Source organism: Neodiprion pinetum, chromosome 7 (genome assembly GCF_021155775.2).
Source record: "Neodiprion pinetum isolate iyNeoPine1 chromosome 7, iyNeoPine1.2, whole genome shotgun sequence".
NCBI classification, from domain to species: Eukaryota; Metazoa; Arthropoda; class Insecta; order Hymenoptera; family Diprionidae; genus Neodiprion; species Neodiprion pinetum.
In genome coordinates, this window is record NC_060238.1 from 753,287 (window position 1) to 769,879 (window position 16,593).

The 16,593-nt window shown below is 45.1% G+C and overlaps 2 protein-coding genes across 5 annotated transcripts in view; both read left to right on the plus strand.

Moving 5' to 3' along the window:
• The first annotated feature begins 2,974 nt into the window (after positions 1 to 2,974).
• Positions 2,975 to 4,040, plus strand: LOC124223405 (mitochondrial intermembrane space import and assembly protein 40-B). The gene has a single exon (XM_046635326.2). It carries the CDS (start codon positions 3,111 to 3,113, stop codon positions 3,582 to 3,584), a length of 474 nt encoding a protein of 157 aa, XP_046491282.1. The 5' UTR covers positions 2,975 to 3,110; the 3' UTR covers positions 3,585 to 4,040.
• Positions 4,041 to 4,271: 231 nt separating this feature from the next.
• Positions 4,272 to 16,593, plus strand: part of sima (HIF-1 transcription factor component sima) — a 53,024-nt gene continuing 40,702 nt past the window's right edge. The window contains exon 1 of one of the 4 annotated variants that reach the window (XM_046635271.2): positions 4,272 to 4,571. In XM_046635271.2, the coding sequence (XP_046491227.1) occupies positions 4,510 to 4,571 (62 nt within the window). In that variant the 5' untranslated portion in view covers positions 4,272 to 4,509. Of the gene's footprint in view, positions 4,572 to 12,766; positions 14,500 to 15,560; positions 15,635 to 16,593 lie in introns of those variants that run through there. The other 3 variants (XM_046635268.2, XM_046635270.2, XM_046635272.1) reach the window with 3 other exon arrangements.

The window sequence follows — 16,593 nt, forward strand, 5'->3', positions numbered from 1 at the left end:
TAATTTAAATAACCCAGGTATTGCTCAGCTTTGAACTTTGTGATCCCCTGGTAAAGAACTGTCGCGTCGCCTACTCCGAGGAAGTTTCGCAGTCCTCGGTATGGACAATTGTTCCCCGATCCTCTCGAGGACGGCTATCTCCAGAGCTCGGCCGGGCACCCTCGAGTTGCGACGGTTAAAATAAATAAAATTAACTACCTTTTAGAAATGTAAAATGAAAATTAGTTGCGCCCAGAAATGAGATAAGCGGGCAGAGCGGCGCGGCGAACGGCCGGGTGTACGGGCACAGCCTCGCTTCATCCTGCATTTAAAATGCGATCCGTAGATCTCTCGGATATCTCGATCCCGCTCTCGCCCCGGGAGTAGAGACGACGGGATGCTGCGTCAGAGGAGAGTTCTCGGTATTACTCGACAGAAGATTACACTTTGTAACTCTGCCCTCGGCTGACGCCTGCTCTCCTGGCGCAAACTCACTCTCATCCTAGGAGCGCGCGGTGCACAACGCCAATGCCAGTCAAGTTCACCTAGTTATAACTGTCTACGCACCTAAATGGTACACGGGCAGGGTACGGGCCACCATTGTTGGCGACAAACACAAACGCGAAGTCGAGGAACGTGACTGCGGGGAATCGTTCTTATCATTTTAGTTGTTTCGTTTTTAGTGTCGAACCGTACAAAGACGACTGCGCGCAGCACCGGGGTATAACAACGCTCCATTCTTCTCGTAGCAGGTAGCCAAACGTGCGTGTTCCGCCGCCGCATTGTGACGTCACTCCCGTACGGACGTAGGTATATACTCACCCACCCACCCCACCTACTCAGCTTATCCGTTCCTCCGCCCGTCCGTCCGTCTGTCCGTCCGTTTCTCCTTGCGTTAATAAATCAGCCCGTCTCCCGTACGCCGCAGATAACTCGGCGGTATTTTCTCCATGCATGCAGAGATCCGCGTAGGCGGGAGCTTCGCCAAAACATAAAACGTGACCCCTTCTCTCTCTCTCTCTCTCCCTTTCTGTATCCCTCTAATACCAGTGCATTGGTCGAATTATTTTCGGGGGTCCTCTTGACCCAACCTTCTACTTCGGTTGGAGTAACCTCGTCAATTGTTGCGCGGACACATTTATCCCAGATCCATTTACCACAAATACATATATTTTAACGTTCTACGTATCCGGTAATTTCTGTCTAACCAAAGACTAAACTTATTCTAGACTGACTCGGAGATAATACAAGAAGGTAGAACTTACGCGAAACCGATGTGCGTTTTTTCCCCCATGGTCGGCTCCCTGGCTGTTCCGGGGCCCTTTCGAAAGTTCGGCAACTGTCACGGATATGAAAAGTGAAAAAAGTATAAAAGAAAAAAAATAAAAAATAACGGATGCCCAATGCGTATCTATCAACGTTGCCCTCCGATTTCACCCGGGCATGCAGGCGGACGCGGAGGCTGGCCGGCGTCGCCCCTCGAGACCGCTTTGTGGATCTGCTCATAATTTATTGGGAGCTGCCTGCCAGACCAAACCGTAACAACGCTGCGCTACGTTGCGTCGCGTTACGTCGCGTCGCGTTGCGCTGCGTCACCGAGCCGGCCCAACCTTCCTACCAGCTTCCTACCTACCTACCTACCGACCAAGTCGAGGGATTGTTCTGCAAACTTGTTCACCGATAAGCGCCGAGATATATGGACCTCGTTATGTCGCTCCGTCCGTTCTATTACTTACACTCATCCTTTCGCGGACCCTCAATCAGAGCGGCTTAAACTTACTATGCTTCAGCCCGCCCCGCCGTGTATACCACACACGTTATATATACCTATATAATCATACGCACCGTGCTAGTGTGTTAGTTACCACGTACCGTACGCGTACGTGCAATCGGTTCATTCTTGCGATGACCGTGTACGATCCTGCAGCAGAGATAACCATTGGAAATTCAGTCGCTAAAGGGCATTATTGCTATAAGGAGTCTCCCAAATATAACGATATCGCATAGATAGGGTACCCGAAGTAGGCGTTATGCATGTACGGATGGATGACATGGTTTGCATCGATTTATTTCAGGCTGACGATGACGCACACGCTCCTTGCTTCTTGCGAGCAATTTCACTCGCGTATCTGGAATACAGTACCTATTCTCTACCATTAAAATCTAATATTTCCATTTCCATCGAGCCTGATCCGGCAGATTATGAAGTGAAATTCGTAGGTCGCTTTGCGCCTGTACGACCACGCGACGCAACCGGGCATACACGAGGTCGTTTCAATCTCTGCCGGGTTGAAACGGCATCTGTGGGGGGCAAGTTGAACCACGCGGCGTTGTTATGCAACACCGAAGTTCTAGAATTCCAGCCTGCAGGCCATACCGGCGTGGCGAATGGTCGACGGTGATACGGGTGCGTCCGTAACTATTGCTAACTTCTCGTTCTGCCGTTTATTATCAAGGAATAGTAAATTTCCCTCGAAATCGTTGTACGATTCACGCTGCCGTCAATGTGAGTGAATTGTGGCCAACGATTATTACTGTGTATCATGCGTTACTTAGACGTCTCTTTGTTAGTATGCCATTGATTTCTCGCACGTTATCGTAGTACTAACCTAACCCGGATCGGGATCTAACCTTGAATTAAGGAAAAAAAAAAATAAAGAAAGACACGGAATGCAGCTCCTCGGTCGCGAGGAGAAACTCCGTTCACCTCACTAGGGATCGTAAACATTTTAACATCTATTTTTTTTATTCTCTTCGTTTACAGAGAACTTCCCAACGACTCGAACCGTGAGATAAGTGCGGTATTTTTGAAGAAGCATGTTATGCAGGCTGTGAAAAAATTATTCGGAGCTGTTGGGGCCAAGTCGCAAGTAGATATACTCAAGTACAACGTCAGCGACCGCAGATTCGTCCTTCGCTGTCAATCCGACAGCTACGTTAGACTGAGAGCCGCTTTAACGTTGGCCAGTGACTACGAAGGGGAGCCTTGCGTTTATACCGTTCATAAAGCGTCTGCGAATCTTCTATCTCTAGCTGCCGATAGCAGGACTTTTATTCATTAAGTAAATTTGGTAGTATTGTTCAGTTTTTTCAAGTCATAGATTTAAGGTTAAATCAATCGTCGTTTAGTCATGTCGATTGTTAGAAAAGAGGGTAAGGACACAATAATATTTGCCTCCAAAGAGGATCACGCCTCTCCCAGTAAAGTGAATCTTCCCGAACCCGAGCCAAGTCCCGGTTTGATACTGGCCAACGGAGAAATAAACTGGAACTGTCCGTGCCTCGGTGGAATGGCGACTGGCCCTTGTGGTCTTGAATTCAGAGAGGCGTTCTCTTGCTTTCACTACTCCGCCGCAGAGCCAAAGGGCTCGGATTGCTACGACGCTTTCAAAACCATGCAGACTTGCATGTCCGAGTATCCTGCGCTGTACGGAAACAAGGAAGCCGACCTCGACGATCTTGGTCAGGCTGAGAGTCAGGCGGTAGTTAGCAAAGACTCTGAAGATCCGATAAAGGACAGTAGAGAAAGCAAGAGCGATGAGAATGGGATCGAAGCGAGCAGTGGTAGTAAAAACGAGATGCAACACTCGGTAGGGTCCAAATGAGAGATGTATTTACATATTATTGACAACGTTAGATATTGTTACTTTATGTACTGCCAATTTAGTAATTCCTTCGTTAAACAATCGGCTGTTGGTCGATATATCTTCGAGGCATGTGGATCAAACAGTTGTACAAAATTTCATCTTGCCGTCGATAGATATCGAAGCTTAACCAATAGATTAGAATATCGGCAATGTTTTGTATCCCTGGTGTAGAAAGAGGTAGAATATTATCGTAGAGGAACAGTAAACTCTTTTCACTTACTACCAGTTGTAATCGTTCGAAAGCATATGGTGTGCCGAATTTCAATAGTTGTATCTATCATTCTTACGTGCATTTTTGTAACACGCACAGTTGTCTGTTGCGTGAAATTGCGATCATTTCTTTTCTTCTATGGTACTGCTATGTCACGAATAAACGAAAAATGGAGCGCTGCATCTGTTACATTTCCCAACGAACGCTGCTATTCATGTGTAATTGTGTGATTCCTGTTTATGCATATACGAGTAAACCGTGAGAGTAACATTTTGTTTCAAATGTAGAATAAACGAAGAGCAGGGGGGCCGATTCGTTACGACGCTCCAAGTCCCGTTAACGCCGTTTGAATTTGGCGCCGGATTCGGTTAGGTAGAAAGTAGTTGACGGTTCTGCCGTCGTTGGCGTTGACGCAGCGTGTGGCGGCCATGTGACGTCAAATTATCCCCCTAACAAGTTTACCAAGCACGTCGGAATCAACGAAGTTCCCCGTCCCGTATTTTCCTACCAGGATCGTTGGTTAGTGAGGGCCGAAACAGTGACGTGGTTAAAGCGTGTTATTTATACCGCATCGGTGTGATTACCTGAGCACGTTGAGTAGGATACGCGTGTGCATTCCTTGGCAGTGTCTAAGAGTGTCGGGTATTCTACGTGGGCGCTCAGTTTTTTGGCATGCGCCAGGTCGATGAAATGGAGTCTAACAATAAGCGAACCAAGCCGAAGGAAAAGCGACGGTGAGTCCTTGCACAAGTTTCTGTTCAATCAATGCCCGCTTTTTCGACGAGTCGATCTTTTTCCATCTCACGATTCTTCGCACCTGCGACACATGATGCAACAATGCGAACACCGTGTGCGTGGAGCAAGCACACACCTCACTCTCCATCCATCCATCCATCTCTCTCTCTTTATCTCTCTATCTCTCTCTTGTCTCCCTTCTGCTGATCGTAATTCTTCGCGAGTGCGTACTGCGTGTAACCGAGAATTTCTCGGGCACGATTACACGTATAAACGTGATTGTGTACTATCCAACTCGCGTGATATCCCCGTCCCTTTAATTTTTTACGACTTTGGCCTGGGCACGGCGACCGTTGCGCGGGGCGATGTTTTCCGTCCGATTCGTACCCACCTTCGGTAACCTGAATAATAATTTCCCAAAAACTTTCATCTTAAAAGCACGCATACGCGTTATCGTGACGGCACACCCGCGCCTGCCGTTCGACCGTGTAACGTTGACCTCAGCTCTGACTCTGCGAATTTTTGCAGTGGGTTTCGATTCTGAAAACTCATAAAAAATCCTATCTGTAAGGAGAAAAAATACGGATTCCATTGTTACCGATGCCGTCGGGCAGTGTGAAGGGAGGGCCGAGTTGTAATTTTATCTGTCCAACAAATCTAGCCACTCGTTAGGTACTCGCGTATAATTTCATTGTTTTTTTTTTCTAATCCGTAAATATATCCCTATTGTCACCTCCGTATAGTTGAGAAGTCCGAGAACAGAGATACTCGAGGCTAAAAATATCTGTCGTCCTTACCTCTTGCAGGTCAGACATAGAGATCGGTATGTAGAAAGTGCTTGTTGATTCTTGATAATATACCTGTATAACGGGGGATTCGTTGTTTGTCGAAATGGCGCTCACAGACGATCATCCAACATCGAGCACGTATGCATGTACGTATCTACCTGGGCGAAATTCTTTCGAAATCTCACGCTCACACATGCATCGCCGATGTTCCTGCGGGAAAGCGTGTAGATTAAGATAATGAAGCAAGTGAGCGAGCGAGCAGCTGGGTAACGATGACTCGATAATTTCGTACCGCACGTGCAACGCGTGTAACTTATGCGATGTATTAAAGAGGAGGGCGCTATCCGTTTCTCTACAATCGCTTTCGTCAATTAGTCGAACGAATTAACTATTTACCAGGGATCAACAACAGCGCATGGAAGTCGTTAAACAACGATTGCGGTCGGTCAACTATCGTCGCTATAAGTCAGGGAGCGCACTTTGTCACCGAAAGCGGCGGAGGCGCAGGTCGACGTTCTTTCATACGCTAACGATCGGGATCGATTATTTTGGGTAATTCCTCGAACAACCACACCCTCCTTGACATCCTCAATGCCTCGTTATTGAAATTAAATTATCCATCATCACCGAACTCCGTTTTCTTTTTTTTCTTCATTTCGTTACCTTTTCGATTATAATGTCGTAACGCGGTTGCGTTGGATTACATTGCGTTGCGTCGCGTCGCCTTGCCTTTGCCTTGCGGTCGCCGTTGCTTCCCCGGCGACTACTCGCCGATGTGGAATATTTCCACTGCCGTAGGTCGAGCAGCCGTTAGCTGCTGTTAGATTTGAGGAGGCCTCGAGTATTACGACTCGGTTATGCACGCCAAGCGACCAACTACCCTGCGTCACAAATGCCTCCGCGTTGCGTTGCCCTTACTCACTCGAGATACACGCCTCGGGAATAATAATCCCATATCGACGCCCCGAATCATTATCTATCTTCACCTGCATCACAAAATTCTCGCCTGTTTACTTCGAATACGTCTCAACGATGCGCGGGGTGCATGATTTAATGACCGGCTATTATTTAAACATTAGTCTGGCCGCATACTAGAACGACAAATTTTCCGCATTCCACTTCGATTTGAAAAGTCACTGTCGTCCGCGGATCCTGAAACTCGTCATTTTCTTATTCCGCGCTAACAAAGCTTGGCGTCGCATTCGTATCCGCCTCTCGCGCTGCGTCCGCTTTTGCATAAAAATAATCCCAAATACATAATCCTGCAAATCGCCATTATTAATACCATGGTAATTCGATGCTCCGGCGGTATAAGCTGCGTTGTAAAGCATCCAGGTCACGTCGCTACCGCGGGATTTACGTCAGAGTTTGGACACAGACGCTGGCCGTTGTTTTGCGAAAGGAAACGCACAAGCCGCGAGTACAACAGACGGATCTTTAGACTGTGTTTTCTTCCATCCGGAAAGGAAGGAACGAAACTTTCGGCTGTTGACTAACCAATCCGTTATGTATTCACAAACGTCCGAATCACCTTTGATTCTGATGAGTTTCATCGAACCTCGAAATTTGGAAACTCCAATGAGTTTGCTCAAAATCGTACACCCTGACAATAGTTCGCTCTGACGAAACTAGCCCTTTGCCCGAAAAGCCTCTTCGTTTGTTTTTTTTTTCTCCAGTTTTCCCCGTTTGTTTATTCTCTACTTGTTCCTCGCCCTCGTGACGTCAATGAAGCCGAGTGCTGCACCTTATCTTCCCCTCCCGCTTCGTATCTTCTTCCTTTTCTTCATACACGAGATGGAATTGAGGGGCTGGACTACTCCTCACCGCCGGGTTTCGAAGAAAAACCGCGTTCGCTCTCCGCATGTACTTTACACTTTATCGCCTCCCTTTGTCTTCCATTTGCTAATAACGTGCCCCGATGCCGTGGAGCTGTAAAAGCGCAATAACGCGTTCGCCTGGTCTTTTCAGTATCGGTTTCTCGCATAGTCTTCGATCCGATTGAATTCTGCCGGTCAGCTCCCTAATTTCGACAGAGTGGCGATACGGCGCAGCGCTTCGCTGTAATGGAAAAGGATGTGTTGCGTGTGTTCGCTTGATTCACCTAACGGTAATTACCGTATTGGGTATGCAATAAAAATATTTTCAAAATTTCGACCGTACTACGAGAATAGCTTTCGCTTCATTGGCGAGCGATTAGGGTGCGTGTGTATCTTCGGTCGAGACGTCATGACGAAATCGCGTCTTACCGTATTTAACACCCTTGACCTAGGGCAATGTATTCTTTATTTCTCATATAATCGGCAGGACAAAGTTCGCCTTCGTTTCGTTCTGGCGTCCTTAAGTATAGGTGATGCGATCTAAGCAAACCCTGATAACAATGAATATGTGTAATAAAACCATCCACGACAACTGTACTATTCACCGCGTGACTAGCTAGCAATAAGTCGTTTTTGCCCGTAGGCCGAAGCGTGAATATGCACTTATTTGCACCAGGGTCTCTGATATATGCATGTTGTTGTTTCCCTCGCTGGTGCTGATTGGAGTTTAGTTTCTACTGCGATATATGTATACTTCTTTGTTGTTTACCGCTTGTTGCCTACGTCATGTATCCATGTTTCTATTACCTTTTCTTCCCCGTCCTGCTTGAATCTTGTTTACGTGTATAAAATCGTTTTCATTTTATTCCAAGTACGATGCCATTGTTGTATGAGGATCAAGTTAGTAAGGTTACCGTAACGACGCGTGTTTGGGAAGAATCGTTACTCCGCACCCTCAGAATTGTCGGAAATTTAGTAAATCGCGACGGATATCGCGTTTTCATATTTTGCAAAACCAGCTCCTCGAAAGTCATTCTAATGTGACGGAATGATAATTTGTTTCCCTGATGTTTCGAACGTCAACGTTACACCAACTTCAGTTTCATGCCTTTCATGCAGTTTCATGCATGATTGTCATCGTTTTTTGCTTCTCTACGGCACTGTAATTATTAGAGCAACCAGAGACTCGACCTGTTACATCATCTTATCCACCGCAAGATATGCGAACGTACCGTATATACCTCTAGTTTTTTCGAGAATCTGAAAAATGATAATATCATTTGTATTACAGTGCACTCTCAATAGTGCCGCTGCGGCACTAGAGGGGAAAACCTTACTATTGAGAACTATGGAGAGAGTGATTCTATTGAGAGCATTGTATTTCGCGATAATATGCGAAATTTTTCCTACGATCATTCGAGGCGTCGCGAGTTGAAATTATCTTGTTCATTTCATTAGCCTCTCCTATCGTCGTGCAGGACAGTTGACAAAAAAGGCGCCGATGATGAAGTTCGCGTGATTCGATTCGTTCCCCTTTTCCGACACACAGCGCTTAGGGACAGTGACAAAGAGACTCGAAAAGTTCGATCTGACATACGCGTTGCTGTTTTAAATGCGGTGAGCGCGATGATATGGATGCATGCAACGCGTGTACCAGCACATCCTGACGTCGCCGAGAGAAGGACAAGTCCAAGGCCACGAGACCATCGCGAAATAAATAATTCACCGGAATTTCGGAGAAGGTTTACTGCACGGCTGTTCGCGGATAATTGTTACTCCTTTTCTCTCTCTACTTATACTTCTCTCTCTGTCTCTCTCTCGCTCTCCTCGTAGTACACTGTCAAAAAAATCTGACTGAAATTGAATACACCTTCGTTGGAGGCATTTTCGCAGATGAAGTCTCTGAAAATTCGAACACAATGTTGACAATTAAAGGAGTATGTTTTAATAATAAATCCAACGTACGGTAATTGAATATTATTATGCAAGCGTACTTTGCCAAAACCTCGCAGTTACAAATTTTTTTGAACATCATTACTCTTACAATAAAACATATGCTAAGAATGTGTCCGAGACACGTGTATTTTAAGTGGGGTAATCCACCCTCTTTGGGGCACTTCCAAGAGTTGAGATAAAAATTTGAAAAATATCTCTCTCGTTGAAGATTTCACTATAGGTATGCAACAATATCCGCGATTTATTTTGCTTGCAGAGTATAAACGGCATGCGGATGTTACCAAGACACAAGTCGTATGGCCACGAGTACAATATGGCGATTGATTTATGTACACTTAGATCATGAATTAAGCCTTGGATTATCGTTACCTCGAATAGATGTAACGAGGAACTGGTATGGCCGATACAAGATATATTATGCACGATTCGTTCCCGCAATGTACGAATGCACGCGTTACGAGTCAGGGGCAGAAGAGAAGAAGGGAAAGAATAAGATCGCAATTTGCGAAAACACACTTTATTTTTCGACATTCGGTACGCTACGTGACTTATTTATTGGGCTTGTTCGTATTCGCTGTATAATTACAAGATTGACATTGGACAGGACTTTTCGTCGCAAACCGAATTTTCATCTACGCATTTAAGTATAAAATACACCGATAATTTACAACATTTCCACGTAAGTATGATATGCTGAATAACCGGCAATGCAAGCAGACGGGTGACTTTTTGTTTTTATCCTGTTCCGTTTCACTCCAGTGCCATTGGGTATAAAACCGGAATTTTAATGCCATTCAGTGTTGTAGTTATAAACACATTCGATCTGATAATCAAACATCACGGTAAATGATTTTTAAAAGTATTGCAAGTGGCGGCGAAAATATACCTGCCACTCATTGATAACGTCCAATCGTACCTGGCACGTGTTAAAAACGTCGGAGGTGCAGGGCGCATGTATAAATTAATTATTATCGAAAAATCACGCCGAGGTTGACGACGTACATGTTTTTGTTTTTAATTGTGTTTAATTATCATTTTTGTTATTTATTAATTTTTGCCCCGCCCGTGTCGTGAAGCAGTCGCGGTACGTGTGTGAAATAAGTTGACCCAGTTCCTAAACGAGTCCGATGCTGTTTGCTGCGTAGCCGCAGCGCCGATAGTAGCAACGCGTCACGCGTATTCCGCCTACTCCTCCTGTGTCCTCGCAACGTCTCTCGTATAATCGTGAGTGAACTATGCGCGGACGGCGGTAACTTAGTTTTCCCCACATTTTTACGGCGAGAAAATACCACCTTGCCACCCTCGGCATCCTGTTGCAGTCGCGCGTATCGTATCGCATCGCCGCATGAGCCGAAAGAATTATATGTCACACATCACGCTCGCCTTCGTCGCGGGGTCGTTGACTCGTTTGGCGAGATGACATGAGAAAATCTGCTCTCGGCTGACTGATTCGGTGTTACTATTTATATCTATAGTGCTATGATGATACAATTTACACGTACGTGCATCGGTGGTCTCTTATTGTCAGCGGCGTTGCACTGTTTGAAAAGAGTATCTTTTGAAAACTTCCCGATACTCTCTAGTGGCGGCATCTCTCGTCTGCTCCTCGCGGCGTTTCGTACGTTTAAACTTATACCTCCTACCCAATCATAATGCCGGAATCTGCACTATGCCCAACTATCGATGCGAGATCATTTCCGCCGCGTCGCGGTTCCTCGTCAGCTTACACCTACGGGAAACAATTTTACCCCTTCATCCTCTCAAGATAGCGAAAATACACGCGTAATGTAATAAAGGACGGCAGCCGAATACTGAAAACTTATCTTGCAGCACCGAAATCACATTTAATCCACGCAGTTACAGAACGGTGATTCAAGCCTATCATCGTATTACGCACAAATTGTGAAACGCATGATCGTGTACTAAAGTTCACGCCACCGTGCGAGAGCGATCAGATTACATTAGATTAGATCGCGAGGCGATACAGTGTGTTGTTTGTTATACTTATTAACCATTTAATCGAAAATTGATTGCCCACCTAATTGTGCATATCGGTGTAGCCGGGGGAATAAAAATGTTATATCATATAGACGTACACGAGCGGCGAAGATTTTACCGTTCACTGCATTTTACCGTGAAATTTTTTCGCTATTCAAACTAGGATAGCTGTAGATAATTTATTGATAAATAATCGGTGCACGTTCAATACGTGACGTGATGTCGGAGTTGGACGAATAAGCCAAGAATGAAGGTCGGGTAATGAGAAGGAGTGGAGCATCGCTGATATACTTTATAAATCGGTATACCTAATTGATTGATGCCGCACTGCACTGCAAGCGTTCGTACTTGATCGTCGCTACGTTAATTCGGGTCAATTTCCTCTCGTTTAAAGTTCGCTGTGCCGCTCGTCGTGCGGCTCGCAAAATATTACACCGCGAATTGCGGACACACGATGTAGTCATGTACGGTACGACTAGTACCTATTGACACGGCGGAGGTCATAAGTCCGCGGTATGCCGAGCCTGCGACGTTTTACGATCGGGACAAGCAGCTTCGTCTGTGCTGATCTCATTGGACTTGTGCCAAAATTAATAAACCGCCTTTACCGCGCGCCACTGCTCCAGACGTGAGGCAACAATTTTACAAAAAAATGAAAAAACAAAAAAAAAAAAAAATGAACTGGTTGTTAACTTGAAGCGGTCCTCTTTTTCTTACGCGGGAAGAAATATTGCCCTGAAATTCACTCCGCGGCAAAGAAAGAAAGGTTATCGATGCATAGGGAGCAAGAGAGAGAACAGAACTAAAAGTGTGATCACGGGCGGCGAAGTAAGTATAATTTATTTGTGTCAATTCAGAACCCGTTGGTCTAACAAAATGCTTGGTTGATTTCAACTGAATTTTGTTTGATGAACAGATCTACAATTGATAGAAATGAATGTATAAGTACTTTGCCGCTCGTCACCGAACATTTAGTTGATTCAATGACTTTTTTCTCGCAGTCTACACGCTTGATATGCGCAATTACAGTTTATCATCCCGCGCCACGTGTATTTCATTGAGACTTATTTGGTCTAGTCTTCTTCGGCCAATGAATGTAAAAAAATGTGTGTGTCAGCTCCGACGCACGACTGGAGTTTACTCCTTACGAACGATAATTATGATATATATCGAATAGAAAAAGAGGGTAAATGAACACATTTTCCAAAATGATAAGAGAAACAAACATATATCTGTAATTATTCGGATTATTTATATTACACTTGATTTTTACTCCTCATATAATTTCCATACCGGGCCCTATAACTCAAATCGTTTCTTAAGGAGTAAACTCCAACAATGTACAAATCCTATCACGCTACCTAATCTGAAATTCCTCCATGTGTGTGCGTTTTTTTTTTTTTTTTCTTATCTAATCACGTACGCTGCAATTGTATACCTGTAATCAAACTCAGCGCTGTTTCGTTGTAAAACAAGTTCTGTTCCAATTCCTTCATATTGTACATACAAGGCACATCTCACAATTTCCATCGAAAGATTAAAAATTAATTTTGTAATTGCTTTGTTGTGTAGATAATGTTCTTTTTCTCGACTTCCTCTTTTATCATAGATAATTAAAAAGTAGAAGCCTCTGCGGCCATTTTTTTTCCTTCTCTCTCATTCCGAGACTCGCGTCTCGTAATTGAGTTTTCTAATCGCCAGTCTTACGATTCACGGTGAGAGAGGAGAGGGTTTATAAATACAATTTTGATCAAGACTCTCGACAGCGTTATCTATCGGCTAACGGCTATCGAAGTTGGAAAAGATAGCGGCGCGACTAGGCAACCGCCGTTTTGCCACCCGCCCCTTGAGCATACCCAGGTCATCGAGTGGGTACGTTTTCGAATTCAGATTTAGTTATCGTTAGACGACCGACGGGTAGAAGAGGTACTTGTATCTCCGAGTGTCAGTGAATCTGGACAAACAGCCGGGGTGACGGTGGTGATATTATTTTATCACATATACCTATGTAATACGAGAAGGAAAGAAAACTGAGAAGAATTTTGTCGCAGAAGAAGAAGCAAATTATTGCGCATTTGAAGGCGTCGCAAAAACGATAATAATAGCAACAATAGTAGTAGTAGCAGTAGGAGTAACAATAATAATAGTAATAATAATAATAACAACAACAATAATAATAAAAATTTTTTTTTAAATCGCGCTTACGAAACTATGCAGAAACCGACATCGCCAGGCCATCTTTTGTGGCGCTAATTAAACGATGTTTATTCCCTTTTTTTAAACGATTTACACGTTATACCTCCTCATATAGACATTAGTTAGCTTTGTAAGTCGGGGTAAGAAACCCCACTGGATCTGACTAGTAAGACTGAGGCGGTGTCGGTATATATAAATAATTTAAATAATATATACGGCGATTCTTCCGTAATATTATACGCGCGAAGAAAATTTGAAATTATAATAGAGACGACGACGACGACGACGACGACGTCGGTAGTACGAAGCAGGGAGAAGCTGTTGCGTAATCGCGTTGATCATCCTCTCCGCATTGCGAAAGAATATCGAAAGAAGGCAACAATTAGCGCAATGAACTGGAGATCGGTAATGTCGTCGAACGCGGGGGAGGCGATCGGCAGATCGGTCGTCTATCCCTCCTGCAGTCCGACGATGCAGCATCGAGACTCCGAATGCGCCATGAACGTGAATTATTCGCAAGGAGTTGGACACTGCGGTCTGAAGCAGACTCTCGACGTCGAGGATTTGGGACGTTACTTCGAAGGTGACTATAACAGGAGCAACGAGAGGATCAGATACACCTGCGGCAGCGAGAAGAGACATTCGGTCGCCAACGCGGGGATTTCCGGGCACGCGAAGATCGCTGGTCCTTCGGAGTTACGGATGTGGGCCGAAATGAGAAACGGCTTAGGGGGCTCCGAGAACGACGGCTTCTTATCGACGAACGAGACCAAAATGGCGACGGCCAGCCTCGAGCCACGAGGAGAAAACGCGGACTTCCCTCGCGGCTCAACGAAATGGAACCGTCCGCCGTCTCGGACCCGCTTCGATCAGCCCGTTTCGTGGTTTGAGCTGCAGCCGAACCTAAATCCCGAGATAAAGACACCGTTTCCCGAGTTTAATGCGAGAAGTGACAACTTCTGCACCGAGTATCAGTGGCTCCGGTGCCCGGCCACCCAGTGTCCGATGCTCCTCGCCGACGGGTACGAGGGCTTCGGACGCTCCGGCGAGCCGCCGACGTACCCCTGCCTGCAGGACCCCTTCAACGAATCGGGATTCTATTACGGGGAAAATACCTCCCACCTCACCCTGGCTGATTGTGAATACAGCCAACGATACGACGAGGATTCACTGTAAGTTCCATACTGCGAGACGAGGCGTTTCGCGGATAGCAAATTTTTATATATAATTCACCGACCGCCTCGAGGGCTTTCGTTATCGTGCTTTGTAATTTCTAAGGACGGGGAAGGGGAGAGCCGATACGCTTGTCTCACCGAATCGAAACCGAAGACGACCGAGTGGCTCCTTCGTAGCTCTTATCTCGAACAGTAAACTCTCGGGTAAAATGGTTCAAGATCGCCGTCTTTGTGTTGTTGCAGCGTTCCAAGGGTCTCGTCGATACATCGAGGTTTCGTTGTTATTTCTACACCGAAACTGTTGTGTATTAGGTGTTATTCTACTATCGCATTTTGTTTATAGTCATTATTGTTGGCGAATACGCCGTTTCCCCTCGCCTCATACATACATTGTTTATTATACATATATACGGATGACGCATCGTAAGCGCCTGTCTTTTCATTTCTCTTCCAAATTAGTCCAGTTTTTACCGCGGCATTAGTTACGCGGTTCGACCAAATCCGTAGTTACGACGGCAAAAATTGTCGTCAAAATCCGTCTTGACTGTACGATAGTTTCTTATAATGCGGTTCGCACGGGGCAGGTCCGCAACCAAATCAACCAGAGGAAAAAGACGCAATTCTATTCACCCAGACGATCAAATGCCCCCCTGTATGTAATGTGTTGTGGACAAAATTATTCGTGTCATGCTAGCTGCGTTACGGTGCGGAATTCGATCGGCTCGTGACGCACGATCATTATAAATTTGGATCGTCGAGACCGTCTTAACGCGTTTTTCCACTAATGGCAAATTTGTCTGAAACAAAAATAACAATATTATGACAGTAATGCTTCTTTTTCCTTCACAGCCGTTTTACGTTATTCGTCTTATCGTTTATTATCGCGTCTCTGCGAGGCAACATAGAAATCTGGGCGCGGTAGCCGTTGGACTGGTTATATAAGGCAGACTTCGGTGTTTCCGTACAGGGAATAGAAATAATTAGCTCGTACATTATGACTGCGCAAGCAGCGCAAGGAAAAAAATAACTACCGGAAGAGGAAGTCTACGAATATGGGTTCAGGCTGTTGAAAAATGCAGCTACCTTACACTTGGCGTATATGTACTGAAACTTGGTCAAAGTATACAAGGCGGTGAGTGCGACGATTTGCAAGGATAATAGAATATAAATAACTTGGCGTAATCAGTTCAACTGACAGGATCTTGCGGTGTTTTCTTATCTGGGTCGCGTTATATGCCAAAGTCTGGTCGAGTGTGACGAGCAATAAAACAACGTTCGCGTATAAGATAGATCCGTGGATAAGCTAAGAATCGATACGCGATAATAATGTCTTAAAACGGAGCTACGACAACCTTCGGTTCGATTCGGGTCCCCATTACATGCGGTATTGACTATACACAATACCCATTAGGTATACGACAATCGCAGTAGCAAATTATTATAAACTGCTTGGTTATAAGAAACAATCAGTGCTCGGCGATATGACTCATATCGTTGTACATGCATGTGTGCAGTAGGTATACAAACTTGGCAACATACCCACGGAACGTATCTTGAAGCGTTCCCCGAAACTGTGCAACACGCAGAAATTAATTCTTACATGTGCGTATGAGTAATGTTGCGTCATGCTGAATATGGTGAATGACATGCTTTTTCGATTCAAAGAGATTTTATTTATCTAACGCGAGCACGTTTCACGCGTTTTTCCATGCGAGTTTTCCGTACACAATGTACCCATTTCCATGGCGGTCGAGTGAGTAAGCGAATGCGCACGCGCGGACTAAAATTGAAAATACCACTTTTAAGTCCTAGGACTTGGAGTGCGAGTGAGAGTCGAGTTGCGAATTCGTTACAATGGCAACCGCTTGTACGTGTGCGCCTATATATTATCCTATCTCGTGTACGGATCTAATTATTATCCCTACTATTATACACCCTGTGCAGAGATAAATAAGCGGTATTTTTAATATCAGAGGCCGGGACTTGAATAATGATCTAATACACCTTATACGCAACTCGAAACCCTGGTCACGATGCTCAGTGACCTCTGACCCAGAATCGGCCTTACTTTGGTCTGATTTGCCGCTTCTC